The 22,096-nt window shown below is 40.5% G+C and overlaps 1 protein-coding gene across 1 annotated transcript in view; it reads right to left on the bottom strand.

Moving 5' to 3' along the window:
- Positions 1-22,096, bottom strand: part of thada (THADA armadillo repeat containing) — a 121,786-nt gene that overhangs the window by 20,801 nt on the left and 78,889 nt on the right. The window contains exons 31-32 of the mRNA XM_050071470.1: positions 17,239-17,321; positions 6,452-6,825 (exon numbers count right to left, since the gene is read on the bottom strand). Coding sequence (XP_049927427.1) covers positions 6,452-6,825; positions 17,239-17,321 — 457 coding nt within the window. The remainder of the gene's footprint in view (positions 1-6,451; positions 6,826-17,238; positions 17,322-22,096) is intronic.

The raw sequence follows: 22,096 nt of genomic DNA on the forward strand, positions 1-22,096 counted from the left end.
ACAGTAATATGTTCCTAGTCTTTTGTCCACTCTGAGCATCCATTCAGCTTAACCTCCAAAACCTGATTTTCTGCTCCCTTTACCCCTCGCTGCTCCCCCCCTCCTCTCCATCCTTCCCATGCTGTTTTCTTTGCCCGGTCACTCCTCCAGAAGGGGAGGCAGCTGACCGAGTCAGAGGAGGAAAAGACTAGTTTTCCACTGCGTGAGACCCCGTTAAAAACACACATCCAGCCGAGAACACATGTTGACATTCCTGCTGCATATCTCAATGATTATTATTTCTTTCAAGGCCCCAACCTGTTATTAGAGCTTTAAAATAAAGCCTGCTTTATAGGATCTGTGTGGGTGGAGAGCAAGGCGAACGGGCGCATGCAATCTCTGTGTGTAAACATCTGTGTGTATGTGTGTGTGACTGTATATTTGTGCATGTGAGCAGTAAAAAGACAAGTTAGCAAGGTAGACCTCCTCGCTGCTAGTCTGTCGTTCTGACCGACTTTGGCTGATCTGATAGGTCAGTCGATCAAAAATGAATCATCATTAGGTTTAAGAAAAAAGTGCCATACAACAGATTTAAAATAATTACCGTTTAAAGAAATTTAAACATATATGTATATATGTAAATAATTCAACAGATAACACAAGCCAATTGTACAGGATTTAGAAGTTGTTGTGAATTTTAAAGTTACACTTATCATTTCTTTGAATAAACAATGGACCCAATGTCTATGTGTAATATGAATGGGGCTGTTATAGTTACAAACTAACAAAGAATTATCAACCAACTTTTTTAAGGTCTTCATTTTGGTTCTTGGGCCTACAATTTCCAATTTCAACAACATTATTTCAGCAAAAAAAAAAAAAACTCTGATAAACTAACTGTAAGCTACACAAAATAAAATTAAAATTTTCCCACCAAAATTTGCACGTATATGTGGGTTTTTTTAAACAGGGGAAAACAAACAGATAATAAGTGATAGACTCCTTTCCAACTGGCAGTAGACGAGTATGCCTTTCTGATTTTTTTTCTACATTTGTGTCACATTCAACATCACAAACGCCCTGGGAAACAGGTTAGCAAAAAGTGGAAAGCAGCATGGAGGCCAGTGAAAATGTTGCAGTGGTTACTCTTTTTTTTTTTACATCTGTTATTTATTCAGTCTCTCTTTCAAACTTGGTGCCAACTCATTATGAAACAATGTTCGAGTGCTGCTTAGATGGGGAAGCATGGTAATTTGTGGCTGAGAAGATAAAAAGTCGCAAAATTTACAGATGATTGTGCTGGAAAAGGGGCAAATATTAGCATGTCCACTCAGGAGTAATGTTTCTATTACTGCTGATCAAAGCTGGAGCTGATAAATACCTGTGACTACTGCAGAGTAATTTGTCCCAGGAATGAATGCCGATTGTAACCTTTCCCACTAAAGACAAAAGCAAGATGTTCAGTGGGTTTTTTGGGCCTACTGTATAGTGGAGCATTTAGCGGCTAAAAAGACAGGTATTTTATAATAGTTAAACCAGATCAGGCCCAAAAGTTGAGTGAATATTGGACTTATTTGTGATGGGCCAGAAGCATAAATAAAAACCATTGCTCATTTTGCTCCATGGCTGCTGATGTATAAATAGGCATTTGTCTTCTTAAAGGTTTGCTGTAACCTCTTTATGTGATATAATGTCAATGCTTTCAGTTTCCATTCATGCAGCTTTAAGCATCTTACAAATTCACTGGCTCAGGAGAGTTGGCTTATAATCAGAAATCCTGACAATAGTACATACTGTACACAGCGTTAATGTCATCCATTTTTCATACTGTTGGAGACAAGTCATTTGGAAATGTTCTAATGCAACAACAAGCAGTGTCCAATAACCACAGCAGCCCATTACACCGGTGGTGGTTAGAGTATTAAGTGTATTTTTTAGACAATATTTCACAAAGTCCATTGGCTCTTCTCAACTCCAGTGAGAGTGAATCAATCATTGGGCCCCTAATGCCAACTCAGTGTCATTATTCATATGCCTGCTTCATTTCTCTTGCTTCATTGCATCAATGAAAAACTTACAGTTTAATTCCCAGCTATTGCCTCTGTGTGTTTCTCACTTCTCATCCACCAGTCTGTCTGCCAGGTATTCAACTGCTACCCCAATGCAGCTGCTCTGACCATCTCTGCTGCTTCTGACTTTAACAACCTGCTTTAATGAGCTCCCGTCTTGCAACACACTCGACTGCCCACATACTCAAATATACAGAGTCACAGGAAAACATGCCAACTCAGGCGTAGACGCGTACGAACATTCATGGCTGTAACATGCAAATAAACAGTGACGCCCACCCTGCATGAACAGACACACACACACACACACACACACACACACAAAGTTATAAAAGTTAGCCAGCTTGCACAGCCATGCTGTCTAGCCCTTATTCTGTCAGTCTTTCTAGCCTCGAAAGCCCCGAGGTGTTGCTGCCTTTCACTGGTATTTACTGGCATCTTGGGTCAAAGCAGATCCAATGCCAAACCATGAAAGAAATTTTGACCAAAGAGAAATACTGCCAGATTAAATTTCACTACATGACTTTTATTTTGTCAAAAATTCATAGTGTATCCAAACCCCAAATTGCCTATCGTGTGTGTAAAGAAATAAAAAAATAATTCACAGCGGAGAGACCTGATGACATCACCTGCTCCTCATGCCATGGCTCAATAGACTAAGACAGTTGCTCTCACAATATCATCACCCAATCTTTTCTACTAGCCTCCTCCTAGACATCACATTTGTGAATGGAATCGTGGCAGACAGCACAAGATTTGACTCACAAAACCAAAAGATTACTATCTGCATTGCTTTAAGTAAAAACAAAGATTCAGCAAAACAAAACTTTCAATACCCAGAAATAAAAAACAGACTGCATGCTGCAAGTCAGCATATTTGTCTGCACGCACTTCTCATTTGTTAAGCTTTGATGCCACGAGTCTCCCAGACAGCCACACTTGCTGTCTTGAACACTAAAGTGAATGTTCATGTGCTTTTAGGAAGTAAGCAAGTGTGTCCGAGATCTGATAAATACCAACAACAGTCACTTAACCCACATCCTAATACCACAGTTTTCATGATTCATCATGGTCGACTTTGCAACAGCAGTCAAGTTGATGGTGGTACTGTGCCTATATACTGGTTTTAAGACCAACAACATGAAAAAGTTGATGATATAATGGATTCAGCACAAATATTAATTGTTATTAATATCCAAACACGCCAGTTAGTCCTCATCCTAAAAACATTTTCTCTTGTAAAATTACAAGTGAACCACACTGAAAATATGAACAATTATTGATTTTACCTTTTTATTAGGACTAACTAGCTCTATACTGCAATATAAGAACCCTGCTGTGTCTGTATTACCATGTCTTCTACATGGATCATCAACTGGCGAGGATGCTGACTTTTTGCTGCCTGCCACATGTAGCATGTAGTTGCTACAGATATCCTTTCAGTTAGAAAAAATCAGTCAGCTAGAAATGAGAAGTTGCTCTGTCTCTGTCTGATATCAGGAAGCCATTGTTTCAAATATTACTAGAGCCTGCTTACACCTGGTATTTACATGCATCTTGGGTGATCGATCACATGTGAACAGCTCTTAGTTGGTCTGTTTACACGCTGAATTACATTGTGTCTTCAAATGTGTCTTGAGCAACCATGTGTGATCAGATCTTACTTCTCCGCTGTAAGTGCAAACAAACACGTTATTTCTGTTTGCAGAGATCAAATGTGTTGTTATAATTAACCGACAGAAGGCTGTTGTACTACATGCACACTTCAGTGCCAGTCGCTAAGAGACCACTGCTGCTGGAATGTGAACTCCGTGCAGTGACAGGGCTAACTGTTAGCATCACATAGCTAACATTACCTAATGGTTATTAATGGTTTTAACGACAGAATTGAGCCATTTTGATGTTTTTATGACAGTCCAGTGTGGGAGACGGTGTTTCAGCACTGCGTCTAACCTATGTAATGGCAGCAACAGAAAGTTTGTTTATCAGGCAGAGAGTTAAATAGGATGTCTGCTGAGTCGGCGGTCCTTCAGTGTGGCCCACATTAGCGTACACACTGCTGAGAGAATGTGGCCATATGTGGTCCAGACCACCTCAGAATGTGGTCTTAATGGTCGGATGTCAAGATAGATTGAGGACAGGGCCTAAAAATTTGGAGTGGTAAGTCTGCTGCCATCACCCTGTCATTGTAAACTGCATTTTTGCTGGGAATGGAAAGCTAAACAGGCGCAGGAACAGTTAATTGTGCACCCTGATGTATGTACTTTTAGATCGCCCATCACTCCTTGATTGTGCATTTGATTTTCACTGTCATTTGACTGTAATGCTGCATGGCTGATCCTATCTACCTGTTCTTTACTATTTGGGAGAAATAAAACAAAACCATCAAAGCATCTCCATGTATTTGTATTTGCAAATAACAGGATGTCCTCATTAATCCACAGCACCCCAGTGTGCACCTATGGTCCTGACAAGCACTTGGTCACTGTTAGCAGTTACCTGAAATATGTTACACAAGTAAACACTTATTCACAAGCAGATACCTCAAGTGTGAGTATTTTGTCGGATCCCATGCATCATTTCCGAATTTAATTTATAGTTGTTGTTTTTTGTTGTTTGTTTTGTTTTTAGGAATTAAAAGGAGTGTTTCTGTGGCATCTCTAGTCAGTAGAAACAGAAATTTCACAATTTACAGTAAAGAACACACAGTACGTTTACATGCACAGCTTAATCGAGCTATGCTCAAAATTCGATTTTAGCGTCTGATCGGACTTCTGTCCTTGTCCCAGTTTATATGCAACTGAGAAAATCGAGTTACTGACGGGAACGTGTCCTCCTCCTCAACACTAGGTGGCGATATGCGTCGTTTCAGCGGGTTAATACGGCCCCCTTTCTGGTTGACCTATTACATCACTTAATAATAAACAACTGGAGTCAGGCGGCAGACCGGCATTTTCGAACAACAGCAAGATGGATAATCGTACAGCTTTGTTCATCTCGTACGTTATGTACGCGTTACTGATTGTGCAGATAAGGTGCACGCTATCCCTCGTGGTCATGGTGATTTCGAGAGGCAGACAAGAACGCCGTATGCTGTTGGAGGGCTACAACAATAGCATGTCTTGTCTGTTCCGGGGTCATACGCCAATGCGGGGTGTGTGGAGCATGCGCACATGCATTGTCTAGTTTAACTCCGATTACATGCCGGAGAAAATCGAATTCCAATCGCATTATCTGGGTGTCTTAATCGGAGTTGGAGAACTCCGATATTAGTCGGAGTAACGTGTTTACATGCACTTCAGTTGTCCAGTTATAGTCGGATTAAGGCAATAATTCATTTTTTTCAAGTGTCATGTAAACGTACTGACAGACTGTGAGAGACCCTAAAAAGTTTTTATATTTCAGAGTGTGACCAGTTATACTTTCAGGACCATTCAGGCTATCATCTTTCTATTTGAGTCCTCTAATGCAGGAGATTCATATGTCATAAATAAGGACTGAGGATGACAAACTTCTTTAGACATTGGAAGCATCATTACTGGGCAGAACAGCAGACTAATACTGTGTCCTTGGCCTACTGCTGCTCCTGCTCCTCTCCCAGAATGCTTCAGTGGAGTCCTGGACGAGCTATGGCAACTGGCCCGTTGGGTTGGCGTGTCCTTGGCGCAGGGGAGGCTCCACTTAACGGGCCGACACTTTAAACATTAACGGCTGGCCTGTAAAGCAGCGCCTGGCAAAGAATGCACAACTAAACACATACAAAAAAACAAAAAGCTAAAACACAACAAATATAAAACACACGCAAATCTGCAGCAGTGTGGAAACACACATACAGTACAGCCAGGCAGTCCCAGCAGTGCTGAGTCATGTCAGCTCTGGAGGAGTGTTAACGACAGGAGCAACAGAGCAGGACAGAGCAGACCTGCCGGCCTAACTTTATGAACACACTGAAATACAACCTTCTGTCCCCAAACAGGAAATAGGCTGCGTTTTCCCCTCCAAAACTTGTTAAGAGTGGAAGCCTACCAAACCTCTCATGAGTGTGTGTAAGTGAGCGAGTCAGCTCACTGCCAGTATGCTTGGCGTGTCCCCCTGCGGCCGATTAGCCTCTCACGCAAGCCTCTGCAAGATGGATTTGGACATTTAATCAATTTGCAGCAAATGTCCCTGTGGTTCAGTGAAACTGTGATGAATAGGAAAAACATATTTTTTGTATGCTGACAGGACTATGAAATGATGCTGCCCATGGCCCGTCACAGACTTGCACACATGCGTATGAACAAGGGATTATACAAACACACACTCACATCCATAAAATGACTAGACACATATACAGGCTCTCAAACAAACACACAACAAACAAATGCACCTCATATAATGTTTTTGTGTGTGTGTGGTCTCACCTTGGCCAGACACTGGGGGTGTGTCTCGTGAAGAGCCAGGCTGGTCAGGTTAGACAGGGTGGTCTCGTCCAGCCACTGAGGTCTCTTCGTCTTTTCCTCCTCCTCCTGCAGCCTCTTCAGGACCCCCTCCAGTGCCAGCTCCCTCACCTCATACTGTGGACACTGCAGCAAACACTGCAGGAGCTGGCTCGTGAGCTGAAGCCCCCGCCAGAGCTCAGGGATCTCCACGCTGGCGCTAAGGGCCATCCGAGCCAGGCTGAGCAGGTACTGGGTGCTGCCGGGCCCCAGGGTGGTAGAGGAAGTGTCTGTGGTGACGAGGTCTGAGGCCATCAGGATGGAAATGGCTTCCTGACGGAGACCACTGACCTCTGAAGCTGAGAAACAAACAAATCTTTATGTTAGCTGACAAAGTGGGATGAGGACATACTGTTTGGGTGGTTATTTATATGATATTTTAAATGACATTGGCAGATTTTTTTTCATATCTGAGGATCTGAAGATTTAATGTGTAACATTACCACTTTAAAATGCTGAAAAATGACTATACCTGTGTTGTACATTTTGTTGAATTGTGTACTTAAATCATCCCAAAAATGTTAAAACAGAGAAATCTGTACTTTCACACGAGAAACAGTGGGTTTCATTTGGTTGCCTGTTAGTAGCGTCATATCTCCTTTATTCCTTCAAGTTGCTCAACTAGAATTTTACTTAATAACAGTACTGCAACATTTTTCTGCCACACAGTTCATTTCATCAACTGCATGACATCTTGCAACACAGTAACCCAGTTTAGATCAAACTTATTGATACGACATTTCAATATCTATCCAGCTTACTACGATGTGCTAATATGACAAGCAGCTCATGCCAGACGGTAACGTTATATGTTACAATAAAGTCTTTGTCTCGTTGTGTGACTTTGGTGTTTTAAAATGTTAGTTCGGACACAACAAAGTCACATAACAGACTAACCGAGCAAAGCAGCAGCTCCCATGTCCTGCAAGGTAGAATTACTGTTTCTGTCAATGGAGTTTGGTGACTTTGAAGAGAGAATAGATGAGTTGGTTAAAGCGGTGAAAATATTTTTAACATAGCGTACACTTAAACTGATATAGATTACTTTGGTGGGCCTTTTTTCAGGTAGCTAAAGTACGCTTAACTGCTGCCCACTTGAAGCCATTATATAAGCCATTATATTGCACTCTTCAAAGTCACCAAACTTCATTGACAGAAACAGTAATTTTACCTTGCAGAACACAGGACTTGCTATGACCATGGATAACAGCACGGATTGAATTTGCCACATAGTGTTAGCTACAGTAGCTGTAGCCTACAATGTGTGGGTAGTTGACTAATCTAATGCTGATGGCAAGTTAGCAAGTTTACTTACAGCTATTTCATTAAAAAAAGAAACGACTAAATGTGAATAAACATGACAAAGGTAACATAAATAAAACTTTAATCCATGATAGAGTTTCATCGACAATGGTGGTTGTTCACAAAGACTGAGAAACCTTTCTTTATGGCTGTTAAACTCCCATGATGCCATGCTATTTCATGATGCCATCAAAGTCCTCTCGTTATTTTAAGATACGTTTTAGAGGCCCTGCTATGCATTAATATTGACAATGTTATTTTAGCATTCTTCTGCTGATATCATACAGCATTTCTTTTAAATCTGGTTTATGTTGATATCATAGACTGTATATTTTACAGTATCCACTCAGTTGGAATGGCAATCTAACATGTCAGTCTCATGTTTGAGTTGAGTTACAAATGCAATCTCACTCTAGGTCGGACAGACGTAATATTTCCCTAACATTTCCAACATGGCACATGTCTGAAGCGAATGGCCTAACATTAACGTAAGGCTGCAGCAGAACAAGTTTACACAGAGATAATTTGCATTTTGGCCTACCTTCTAGGAAAACTGTAATAAATCGTCTCTGTTCCCAGTTAGGATTAATAAAGTTCTGGCTCATTTTGACTCCATTATGCTTGGCCATGTACATTCAAAAAAACTGTAGCAAGTTTATTGAAATATTCTCGGTGGCTTAATTTCTTTAGACGTATCCAGTCCAACCTCTCTGCAAGTAAAACAAACAGACACACAGCCCTTTGTGAAGCAAACAGATGCAGACAACAGGCCAGACTGAAGAAGCCAGTCTCCTCTGTTCCTTTCTATTTTCACTTTTATAGGAAAGGCTGCGTCAGTGTCTGTTTGGAAATGCCCAAGGCTGTGCCAACCCAGCCACCTGTGAACATACACCCTTGGGGAGTGATGGACACACAAATAAACACACACATGCACACACATGCACGCACTTCCTCTGAAATATAAGTATAATCCAGAGGCAGGGCAACTATAGAGTAACCCAATGCCATTCTAAAGCTGCGCTCCTCCCTACAGTATTGCTCCAAGACTCCACACAGACCCTGCTTTGACAGCCAACTCAATTAGTTTAACGCGCACACACACACACACACACACACACACACACACACACACACAAAGCTTATGAAACCTGGTGCAACTCAATCTGGCCCTGCAGCGCCACTCAAAACGTGGCCTGACAAAAGAGCGGGAAATGCCGCATTCCTCCAGAGATGGGCCGGGTTACCGTGGAGACGGGCCAGGTTACTATGGAACATGATCCTCAAAGGGGGGTCCGGGGCCAAATAAGCATACCCTAATGGTTATAATGGGGGGTAGGGGCACAGTAATGACACCGATGATGAAGGGAGGAGAGAGAGGAGGATGACTGAAGGAGAATGGGAGTGTGTCAAAGAGAAAACGGCTGTCTGTCACGGTGAGGTAGAGGGAAGCATGGAGGGTGTATGTGTGTCAAAGGGTTGTAGAGACAGCATGCTACCATTAGCTTGTCACACAACGATACATCCAAATATAGTGCCTTCTATGTTTATAGTGTACTGTGGTTTTATCGTGTTTAAAACTGTACATTTTTAATAACATTGTAGGCCTACATGTAAAAGCCTAAGAAAAGGTAGCGAGAAAGAAAGGTAGAAAGAAAAAAGAAAAAAAGTAGAAAGAAAGTAAGGTAGAGAGAAGGTAAGGCAGAAATAAAGACAAGGTAAGAGAAAGAAAGATAGAAAGAACGAAAGGTAGAAAGAAAGAAAGTAGGGGCAGAAAAAACAAAAGTATGGTAGCGAAAGTAAGGTAGAAAGAAAAAAGTAAGGTAGAGAGAAAGTAAGGTTGATAGAAAGAAGTAAGGTAGGCAGAAAGGAAGTAAGGTAGAAATAAAGTAAGGTAGACAGAAAGACAGGTAGGCAGAAAAAGTAAGGTAGAAATAAAGGCAGTAAGGTGGTAAGGAAGAAAGGTAAAAAGAAAAAAGCAGAAAGACAGAAAGTAAGGTAGAAATAAAGACAGTGAGGTGGTAAGAAAGAAAGGTACAGTAAGAGAACGAGAGGTAGAAAGAAAGAAAGTAAAGGCAGAAAAAAGTAAGGTAGAAAGATAGTAACAGAGAAATAGTAACAGAGAGAAAGTAAGGTAGTAAAAAGTATGGTAGAAAGAAAGAAAGAAAGAAAGAAAGAAAAAGAAACTGGGGAGAAAAAAAAGACGAAACCCATCAAATGAGGGAGGAAATAAGAGAGTAAGAAAGAGAAAGAGGAAAACATCATTAGTCAGGATGCAAAGCTGTTTTTTATGATGGTCTTTATTAAAATAGTGTGTGTGGAGGAGGGTGTGTGTGTGTGTGTGTGTTGGGGGGGTATTCAGGCATTCCCTCAGCAAATGAAAGGCGTTCCTGTGAGGGCCATTTCAATGTGAATTTTTCATGTCTGATCATAAACAGCCATTGTTCTCCAACAGCTGTGTTTATTTAAATCCGTGTATACAACACTTGTGTCTCTTAATGCTTCTCGTGTGCAAACCTGCACCTGGACCGTGTCCAGACTCCATTAAGTTGTGATTACTATTTGATATTTCGGGATACTCTGGGATGAGGCCTGGCTCAGTGGATTACAGTGCCAGCAAAGCATTGAGATCTTGTGTGTTAATAGATGTTGGTGTAGGTGCAGGTCTCAGTGGGGAGTTAACATGTGCTGATCTAAATGCTGCTAAAATCACAGCTGAACAATAAACCCCATGTACTTAAACATACTACATTAAATTTAATTTAACTTTCATTATAAATCCCTTATGATACCCTTGACTGCAAAGTCCTACGGTTCATGAGATTTTGTGGGTAAGGAAACACATTAATATATAGCCTACAGTGTATTAACATCTTTCTCCTTGTTTTTTTTGTTTTGTTTTGTTTTTTTTGTTCAGCACTGTAAGCACACGTAAAATGGGACAGATGGTTCTTGTTATAGGCTAACTGTTCAGCCCCGTCTCCACTGTGATTGGACAACTGGGTAAAAAGTGATAGTAATAAGCGCAGCATTTTACTCAAAGTTGAACATTTTTCAGTTTTCAGCTACCAGAAAAAACACCAAATGTGCATCACTCAATGCAGAATAGACGCCCAGCACCTCACCACGCTACTGTTTTTTAGTGGAGACTAAATATATAGCGCTTCCATTCAAAGAATTTAAAAAACACCCTGGCCTCAGGAGAAACACTATCAATTTTGACAAGTTAAGGTGGAGCTGTTACTGCAGCTGCACTTCACCATCTTCCACATGCATTGATCAGCTCTTGTGACATCCGCAGACCAGACTGAAATATTGACAATTATTGGATGAACTGCTACTAAAATCTGGTTCAGACATTCATGCTCCCCTCAGGATGAACTGTAAAACTGTTGGTGATGCCCTGACTTCTTATCTAGCACTGTTATGCAACATCTATTGAGAGAATGATACCAGAAACAGAATGAAACAGAAATTTAAAACTGCCTGTTTTGCCTTCCCAACAGTCCAGAATAAAAAAAAAATACAGAAAAACATTAAATCTTCACAGTTTACCTGTAATCAAAATAGTAGCCAAATTATTTTCAGTCAATAGACTAATGGATAAATCATTTCAGCTGTGCTTTGTATTCAGTGACCAAATTTGGCATGCTATCACGCTAAACTTCGATCACGAACATGGTAACGTTGTGTGTGCGATGTTCAGAGCATTAATGTAGCATCAAACCACTGTTTGCTGCTAAGTTATAGTGGAGTAATGGCATCCTGATCAGATAATTAAATCACACTACCTCTGTGTGTGTCAGTATTCAAGCTTTTCTGTGGTTTGTTGTGGTGGTAAGCTGGTCCGGTTGTGCGTGCATGTTAATTCATGTGTGTATCCCACTGGCTAGCTCATCATCCCCACTTTGCTCTGCCTTATACAGCAGTTATTACTGACATCAGTCGTTGTTGTGGAAGCATAGCGCCCACCCTCTGGTTCCCCCCCGGTTAACACTGTTAGCTCTATCAGCACTGTTGCTATTGTTTAGTGCTGTTTATGGAGTGTGTGCATGCAGCTGTCATGTTTTAGTTGAGAAACATGAGCCTTGAAAGCCTTAGCCTGTGTAGATGCTCAAAAAAATACAGTAGAACAGCAGTCCAAACAAAAAAATATCCAATAAAGTAATGCTTTGGAGATTCATATCATCTGTGAGTCCTGTGTTCAGCGGAGTTGGAGTTAACCTGTGTAATGGTTTATATGTGATGGCCTGTTTTACAGCATAGCTCAAATATCTAAACTAAATGTAACTATGACATCTGGTTTAAATAAACCTGGTGTGACAGTTGGTGGTTTGGGTAAGATGGGTACTGAACACTTTGTAATCTAATCTAAACTGGAGCACACTTCAGCATAGATGATAAAATTATATGCAAGTCATGTGTGTGAAGTAATGTAATAAGTGATGTGTGCTGTACTGAGTAAATTTAAAGTTCACTTGTACTGATACACCACAAAAACTAAACTGTGCTGGATTCATACTTGGGTGTGCATCTGTGTGTGTGCTGTGAGGGTGCTAGTAAACTCAAGTGCTCTCCATTAGCACCGTCCATAGCCCACTAAATACTGGCAGACACTTTGCTGTGTCAAGCTAGAACTTTGGCGAGACACTTGCACGCGCTCTCACACGCAAGCACACAGCTGGATTTCACATCAGCGTCCACCTTCATTACCCAAACTGTGAAAAACAAACCCCAGACACTTTGTGTGTGTGTGTATATGTCTGTATGTCTGAGAGTGTGAGAGAGCTGACCTCCTTCTCATGCTGACTGAGATTTACAATTTGGTGAGGTCCCTCCCTCTAATTACCCTAAAAGCGCTGTCCCTTCATATATGTCCCTACATATATATATACATGTACATGTGTGTTTGTGGGTTGCTCTTTGTCCTAAATATAATATAAATAACAGCAAGCTAAGAAATGATGACTCTGTCTGCTTGCCACAGGAGCTGGCAGATTCCTAAATTCATGGGGAAGTTTTACAGTTTTACTACTTCACTGGCCACATTACTGTTAAATAATACTGCGGATTGTCCGCCAAAAAAACATGACAAAGGCAGTGCATCTACAGGAGGGAAAATGAAGTGCAAATGAAAAATGTTTTAGCAGATAACTCCAGACTAAAGCTCTGCTTTCTCCTGTGTTAGAATATTAATACTATGTCAATAGCTCTTTATATTACATTCTATATACTCAGTAGTTTCATCTGCTAGGTTTTAAAGGCATGAATTTCATTCACCAACTCCTCTAGTTCACTGGCCTGCAACCTTTTTGATGTTCCCTCTTAGTTTCATTTCAGTCATATCATTGTTCAGATAATGATCATCATTAGTATCATTATTCAGAATTTATTTACAAAAGTTAGGAAATACAAATTATTTTTAGAGCAGAAATGTTTTTTTCTTCCTGTCCCCTCAGATGTATGTTGAAACTCCATTGGGGGTCCCTGCCACCATGTTGGGACCCATGTAGCGTAATGTGTGGGCTGCAGTATCCTGTAGTATTTCATAGAAAAAGGAGGAAGAAGCTCTTCTCTTTACATCAAACTGCAGCGGTTGATGCAAAATTCCCAAAAAGAAAGCACAAAGTTAAATATGTACGAGTATCCAAATATGGAACTGCATGGTTTACCAAGCTGCCAAAGATGAACATCAATCTCATCTGCTAAAAGTTGCCAGAAGCCTAATTATGGTAACATGATTTTTGTATACTACAGATTAAAGGACGGGTTTGGATATTTTCAAGTCTATCTTAATACAACCCTCACATGTCATGCATGCATGCTGAGAGCCTTATGTGACGCTGTTATCATTTCTCCTGTTTAACACAGCTAAACTGTTAGAAATTAACAGTGTTTCATGTTTCTTTTATATATATTTTTTCTTAATTCAGATCTAGCTTATAGGTGCTTCGTGGAGCTTCCCTGTAAAAAAAACTAAGATAAGATAAGATAAGATAAGATAAGATAAGATAAGATAAGATAAGATAAACGTTATTGTCCTGCAGGGGAAATTCATCTTGGGCAGTATAGTGCAGCTGCAGTATTCACATACATACATACAATCAACACAGACCAGTTGCCAACATAGTGCGCGGAGTGTGTTACAGTTGCAGACTACTGTTGCAAGAGTAGTGCAACCATTTGCCTTGTATGTAAGGTTACAAACAAGGGAACTACAGGTATTGCACTGGCCTATCTCAAGTGCAAGTGAGTGCATATAAAACAAATAAAACAAATAAATACAAATAAAAACGCTAATACATACACACATAAATACACAAACTAATTTAGATTCAATTCTAGTGTTTCTCACTAAAACACTGGGGGTATCCGTGAGGCGTGGATGCATTTTCCTCATAAAACATTAGGTTTTTTGCTTTGTTAACATCCACCTTTGCTAACTTGCCAACTGTCAATTAGTGGTAAAGTGTAATACCATCAGCAGAAATGGGTATTATGTTGCCTTGTGCACATGCATAAGTGTCCTTGTGCACGACTACAAACAAAGTGGGGACCCATCAGTAAAAACATTGTTCCACAGTGATTAAGCCTTGCACTAGTCTTGCATAGTCAGATCTATCTTGCAATGTGCCGGTGCTGGAGAAAGTTCTGGCTGAAACCATAATAATTCCACACTAAGGGGAAAAAATGCACTGGACAAATCACATTGTGTTGGGGAATGCTAAACCAAGGATGCAGCAAGTGTTGGGAGGGAACTTGCTTTGGTGGAGAGGCTAGTGTTGCCACTAAGATAGCTAAATCTCAGCATATGACAACAGTACATTGCTAGCTCGAAGGTTTTTCATGCACAGTGCAGGGTCTCGAGTCACATGACTTTACTCGAGTCAGATTTAGGTCACAAACTTGAGAACTTGAGCGCTGCTCGACAAACTGATAAATGACTCAACTTTGACTTTGTATTCATGACTTGAGACTCAACTCAGACTTCAGATAGATGACTCGAAAGGACTTTTTATGAAATGTTTGGATTTTTCTAGATATTGAAAAGTTACGTTTTGTTTTTGAAACATGCTTGGGTGATTTCTAGTGTAATGTGGGCAAAACTGGCAACCTTCTGGCAGAGATGTCTAAGAAGTGTCTTTTTTGCTAACCTACTAGCCTACTGAATCATTGGAAATTTGTATGACACATGTGATTGCTGTAAGTCAAGCAAGTCATAAGTCAATTATGACTTGCTTGACTTACAGCAATGACTCAACATGACTTGCTTGAACCTCACCACAGTAACTTGGCACTTGCTTGAGACGTGAAATTTGCATGTGATTTGCACGTGTGACTTATTCCCACCTCTGGGAAATGGTAACATGCAGGGAGCGTGTTACCACCTGAAATAGGTGGACAATGACTTAAATCCACAGTCTACTTCCTGTGAGAGCCAGACTAGCATTGCACTGACTACTGACAGTTCAGTCACAGATTCGGGTGTGTTATGCTAAAAGTGGCTAATGTAGCCTCAAGCTGCTAGCCTCATTTGTAAACCTGTAGTCTCTTAATCCCCAACAACGCTGATTCAAGTGACTTCACTGGATAAAAATTTCCATCTAGCAAACTTACAATATGAAATTTCTGATTTAAAGTCTTCAGCACAGACACACTTGTTACGACAAAGATTTTCCAGGGTATTAATGAATACTTATTCCAGATTGAGTGCAGAGGAATAATGAGTCATTTAACATCATATTTTACCATCAGCATCTGAAACCACACTAATAGAGACACATGAGATTCCATCACATTCAGTAATACTTTAAACATTTATGTGTGTGTTTTTTCTTTTTCCTACTTTCCTCGACCTCCCTCATAGCAAACTATTCAGCTCTTTTTACTGGCATGGCTGAAAAGCAGAGAAACAGAAGACTGGTGGAGGTGGAGATGAAGCAATGGACGGTGGGGGCTTTTTTTTATGAGTCTGCATGGATCAAAGGGTAGGGGCAAAGAAATGTGGGCGCACACACACACACACACACACACACACACACAAAGACCTGTGTTCAGAGCCGAGAGGAATTGGCTGGTAAATGCAAAGTTCCTACTTAATGCCGGTTGCCAGTTAAAAAGGAAAAAAAGAGAAGTAATATTGAAAAAGCCGATTGTTCACCTCCTTTACCCCTGGTGCCAGGCACTCTTAAGAGCCTGCTGCTTTCATATGAACTTGCCCAACCTGTGGCTTTTTAACTCAACATCTGATTTGTTTGAAAAGTGCAATTACACAAGAGGAAAAGGGTGAGGGATCGGAAAGGAGGAGTAGAAGGAAGGAAAAAATGGAGAGACAGACCAACGCAGGACTCAAACACTACCAGTGAGGGTGAGAAATGAAGCCAAAGACAGACTAATGATAATAATAGAGAGGCATTAGAGGTGTGTGAGCTAGAGGGTGCTTATTTAGTTATGTAAGGAGCAGAGCCAAGTCGGGCCAGGCCGGGTGCTCAATCTGCAGGCTTGTTTTGAGAAATCCTCGGTATTTCCACTGTCAAGACCAACATGTGTTCAGCACATGGCCAACCGAAAACATAAGTGCCTCCCCCCTCCTCTCTCTTTTTTTCCCCCTCTGAGTACAGCGCGCTGACACAAACTGGGTCATAGGCACAATCCCACCATCTGTCAGAGATCGCTCGCCTTTGGTTTCACATTCCTGCAGTGCGGAGACCCCCGCCAGTCTGCGCACATGTGCACACAACCACACCACGTACACAGACACACACACGCAGAGACACACACCGGGGGATGAAACTGACTTCTGTCAACAATCAGTCTAAATGGAGAGCAGCGGACAGCCTCGCCAGCAAACGTTGCGGGGTTGTCTGCTCAGACTTAGAAGTATTCAAAGTCCAATTCACAGCAAATGGAGGGAACACAGTTGCTGTTTACTGAGCTGATAAATTCCCCAGCAACTGGCTGACATCAGCAAAAGATCATCGACATCACAAACAAGACTTAAAACACAAGTGACATAAACATGTTTTTTAACCTGTTCAAGACCAACATTCAGATATTTTCCTCTCAATATGAGAATTTAACATACAGAAAAACTCATTGATTTAGAAAAGTAAAAGTAAAGTATGTAATTAGTAAAGGGATAGTATTTTATAATTTTTTGGCGATTTACCTTGCTGTCAGATGCCCTTTCCGATGGGGAAACCATTAACAACTGTTTAATGTTGTTGTATAAGTACAGTGTAGTTATGCAAGACTATCTGGTAACCATGTGACACAAACTTATGTCACCATGTGGTCGCAGAGATTCTCCTCGATTTACCAGACAGTGAAATAAAAGTTGTGTTTGTATTCTGCTTCATGTATTTCTCATTAAAACTTGAGTCTAACACAGCGACCCCACAGTAACTACTCACCATCCAGAAGACTGATCTTGGGCCCACACAGACACACCAGCACATCCAGAAAGGCTCCTCTGGTCACCACACAGCCATTTTGTCTGAAAAGAGAGAAGGAAACAAAAATGTTTCCTTAAACTATTTCATCCAACAAATGAACAAATGCTGGTTTATTTTTCCTGTGAGATGGTACATTGTAGATGCATGAAATTTTTACCAATGACTGGTAATTGTGACCAAATGCTGTTTAACAAATATGACCCCTATCAGCCTGATCAGGACTCTGTGACTAAAGCTCAACTTCAAAAGGCAATGCTGTCACTAAACTTGGTACAAACATCCATCTTATACTCACTCTACAAATTTGCCTCAAGAACCACTGAAGTACATGTGACTAGATTTTCTGCCATTTTGAATTTTTTGAAAACAGCATGTTTGACATCTCCTCCGAAACTGTTAAGTCCATTTTGTACCAAATTTTTACAATCAAAATCAGATCATCAAACTGGACCAAGCTTGTCAAAAGTTTTCAAAAGCTTGTTGATATCTCATTGCATTTTCAAGATATTGACCAATGAACTTTAATAGGGCGTGGCTCAGCACATAAATATCCCTAACTTCACAACCGTTGGGCCGGTCATCACGAAACTTGCAGGATATGTCCACATAAGTAGCTGAAACATACCCTCAAAGTTTCATTCAACTCAACCACTTGGGGGAGCTACAAATGATAAAACTAACAAAAAAAAGGTGTGGCAAAACACAAATCAGACTATAAATCAAAAATTGTTTGTCCGATTATTACTGGAGCTGCTTAATAGGGGGCACCACCAGTTCCAACAAATGCAATGGGCTGGCCCAAAATTTGGCTATAAATCAATGACTGTCTGAGTCTGTCCAAACATCATCTAAGTATATTTTTAATGAAGCTGTTAGGAGGTGACAGCGCTACCAAAGAAGAGCGTGACCTGCCACAGATTTGGTCATAAATTCATGAGCATCTTTCAGATCATGATAAAAACCTGCTAGTTATCTTTAAAGCAACATTATGCAAGAATTGGTATTTTTGCGCTGTGGCTCCGTTACAGTTTCAGAGTGGTACCCCACTGTCGTAAAAACAAATTGTGCCTGCAGGTTGCAAACTGTTATACTGTCCTGACAGAAACTGCGGTAATCTGGTTCAAGGCTCTCAGAAAAACATTGACAATCCGACAGCAGCGTGTACATCACTATCAATGTTATGTTTCAAAGATTGTGACATAGGCTGTCCTCAACGTGTCACCCCTATCTGAAAGAGTCTCATGGACAGCTGTACACATGCACTTGTTGACAAGCTGAAGAACTTAGAACCGGCAAATATGATGTCAGAAACCAAAGAACCATTTCGACTGACAGGGCACAGTAACGTTACAGGATTTTACATCCTGTCCCGTTATGACTGCATCATTTTATATATTGTGACATCAAAGATGAACACTATCATAAGAAAAAGAATAACAAAAAAGAATGACAGAAGGATTTTGTTTTGCTGAAACACTGCTGACAATTTCAGCCCATATAGACAGTTTGCTAAGTTTTTGAATGTGACTTCTGGAGTCCGGAAGAACAGCGTGAGACAGGGACGACACCAATAATGTTACAGTCTACGTCACAGAACCCCGGGAACGTCGCTTGCAGCCATATTTAGTTTTGCCTTTGATCCGGCACAGGACAGTGAAGAAAGAACATTTTAGAATGAAAGCTCCCTTTTATTAGGGAAGCTCCTTAAATGTTCCTTAACCATTTAGTAAGTTAAAGAGAAAACACCCTGCCTCCAGTCATTGATTATCTGTTTTTCATTAAGATCCTAGACAGAGATTATCTTCAGAAATAGATTCATGTCTCACCACACACTGCTGAATTAGGTCACTGGATATTTGTAACTCAATGAATCAATTGGTCGTGAGGATCTACATGATTGGGTGTGATCTCAAGAGCTGATGTCACTCCCCCATCCTGATCAGACCTCCTGTTGTGCTATCAACGCTTTCTGTCTGTTTAAAAGTGAAATATGGTGAGGCAAGGCGAGTTTATTTATATGGCACATTTCATACACAGAGGCAGCTCACCTTGCTCTAAATGACGAAGTTTAAAAAAAAATCCACAGGTAAGAAATAAAAGTACATACAACTTCTTCAGATTAAAAAGACACAGGTAGGAAGACTAAAAGAGTATTAAATAAATAAGAGTATAAGATAAGTAAGAAGTTTTATGAGCATGGTAGTTCATTCTTAACCTTCTAAATAGACGTTAGATAAAACAATTTCAACTCAAGCTACATTTGTTCGCCTATTTCCAGAGCTCTCTATTGTTTGCTTAGTGGGTCTTGTGTTTGTGTCTCCTAGTTTGACAGAAAAGATCTATTTTTTGAGAGAGAATTCCTTAACCCAGATGTATGAAATGCAAGATGTTTTTATGTGTAGCCAGGTACTCTGTACTGCAGGCTTAAAAGTCTTCTGTGTTCTTTTCTGTGTTTTTCAAATGTCAAACTCCCACTAGGTCGTTAGCAAGTAGCGGTGACGTGGGTTACAGTGCTGATGCCCTCCTTTCCCTCACCCCTAAAACATGCTGTTTGCTGACAGTGTAAGCATGGAGAGTGAGGAAGTGTTAGCTTAGAATATGTTCATTTATTGTTATTATCATCTAACCTTTATTTAACTGGGTGATGACACATTGAGATTCAATATAATACTGCATTTGTCTGTATAAACACATTTATAGATCAACAGTTGGTATATTATGTACAAGAGATGCAACTGGAGCACTCCCAATTTGGAGAAGCAGACAGGAGTACCGGGTGCAATGACAATGGACAAGGTGCTAAGAACTGCTTTGGACGCCACAATAGCTGGTTATAAAAAGTCACAACACAAAAAAACTTAACAGGGGCAGCGGTCAACCAACCGTCAGACAGTCACTCCCTCAAAGCCACCATACTCCATTGACAGAAACAGTAATTTGACCTCACAGCACATGGGAGCTGCTGGGGTAGTGATGACTTGATTGTTTAGTTTGTTGGTGTTATTGCGTTATGTTTTTAAAACCAAACTAATGTGGGATTCACAGCTGTATGTAGGGCAGTGCGATGTGACGATATATATCGTGTGACGGGAGAAAAATGTCTATTGTTTCATATTTTGTTGGGGGGCAACTTTTTATTCATTGGATTAAAATGTGCGGGATAGGTATCGTTATCAGGATATGAAATGACCTATATCGGGATATGAGATTTTGGTCATGTCGCCCAGCCCTAGCTGTATGTGAGTTTATATGTAGCAGCAACATCGTGCAGAAACCTATGTAAAATCACATGGAAAAACGTTTTTAAAACCAGTTGGTAATAAAGAATTTTGATGTTAAAAAATACATAATACCTACATACCATACAAAATCTGAATTTTCAGATTGGAATCCATAAGGAACAATACTGTGAAGCTACAGAACAACAAAAAATAATAATAAGGAAGCCACCCTTTAATGGGCCAAAAGTTTACAATCTAATAACCTGAACATATGTGAATACGAAAAATAGTAATGTAAAGTAAAGTAACTGCAAACCAGATAAAACACATTGTAAATATACTAGTGTTGCACGGTATAGTGGTACCAACGGTAGACCGCGGTACTAAAACACCACGGTACATATGATACCATAATGTTGGAGTACCGTAGTACTACGGTACCTCACGGTACCACTACTGTGGGATAAGTTCAAAGTCCAATCGCAAGAGGGTGAATGTCCACGCGCGCTGGCCACCTGGCACTCAATATGCTGCTGCAGTGGTTTGTTTTCCAGTGACATTTCAGGTATTAGCTGAGCAGTTGAGGATCTTTAAGCAGTGAAAGTTATAATTTATTTCTTTTTACTTGTAAGCAGTGATTTCTTTTCGCATTTGCGACTAAAAATAGTTTTGTGCGAGCAAAAGAAATCATTCAGGAGCACACTGTGTGAGTACAGATTTCAACCAGCAGCAGAAACGAAAGGCGAATCCTGCCGGTTGTGGGTTGAACGGGGGTCACAGACAGGAATACGGCGGCCATAGTGCTCCGCGGCGCAAGATAATGGCAGCCGAGAAGCCCGGCTCCAGGTCCAGTAATTTCCTCTTCATTGGTGTCATGACTGCCCAGAAATACCTGAACAGCTGAGCCATGGCGACACACAGGTATGTGACGTGTCAGAGGAGAAATGAGCCGTTCACATTTCTCTCTTTGTGGCAGGTAACGGCCCACAAACCTCACCACACTCAAGGGACTGTTCTTAACTTATCAGAGGAGGAGGGTGGCTGGTTGATTTTTATTTTATTTATTTATTTTATTTTGATCCCCCCTATGTTAATCACTTATTGATGCTGTTTTTGAAGTATGAATAAGTCAATAAGTAATTTATTCCACTGAAATATCATTGATGTATTATAGAAAAGTGATTTAAAGGCACATCTGCCTCATTTTTGCTGTGGTATCATGGTTACTACTCAAAACTGTGATACTTTCACTGGTATCGTACCGTGGGTCCCAATTTTGGTACCGTGACAACACTAAAATATACTGAGCTGCCAGTAAACAACTTATTTCATTATTTTTATAATCACATTTATAATCACATTTCTGTTTCATTCTGATTTTGTGGCATATTTTGTGTTGTCTGTCTTATTTTAATCGTCTGTAATTCATTGCTATGTCGGCCCATCTCGGACAGATTACATGAATACAAAAGTAACATGACATAAAACACTGTTGTTGATCAACTAATAAAATAATGGGCTCAGTATGATTCCATTTAGTGAGTGCATGTGGCCATGACTGGACAATAGATGAGAGTCATTTGAACAGAGATTAC

The sequence above is a fragment of the Epinephelus moara genome, chromosome 19 (assembly GCF_006386435.1).
Source record: "Epinephelus moara isolate mb chromosome 19, YSFRI_EMoa_1.0, whole genome shotgun sequence".
Lineage (NCBI taxonomy): Eukaryota > Metazoa > Chordata > Actinopteri > Perciformes > Serranidae > Epinephelus > Epinephelus moara.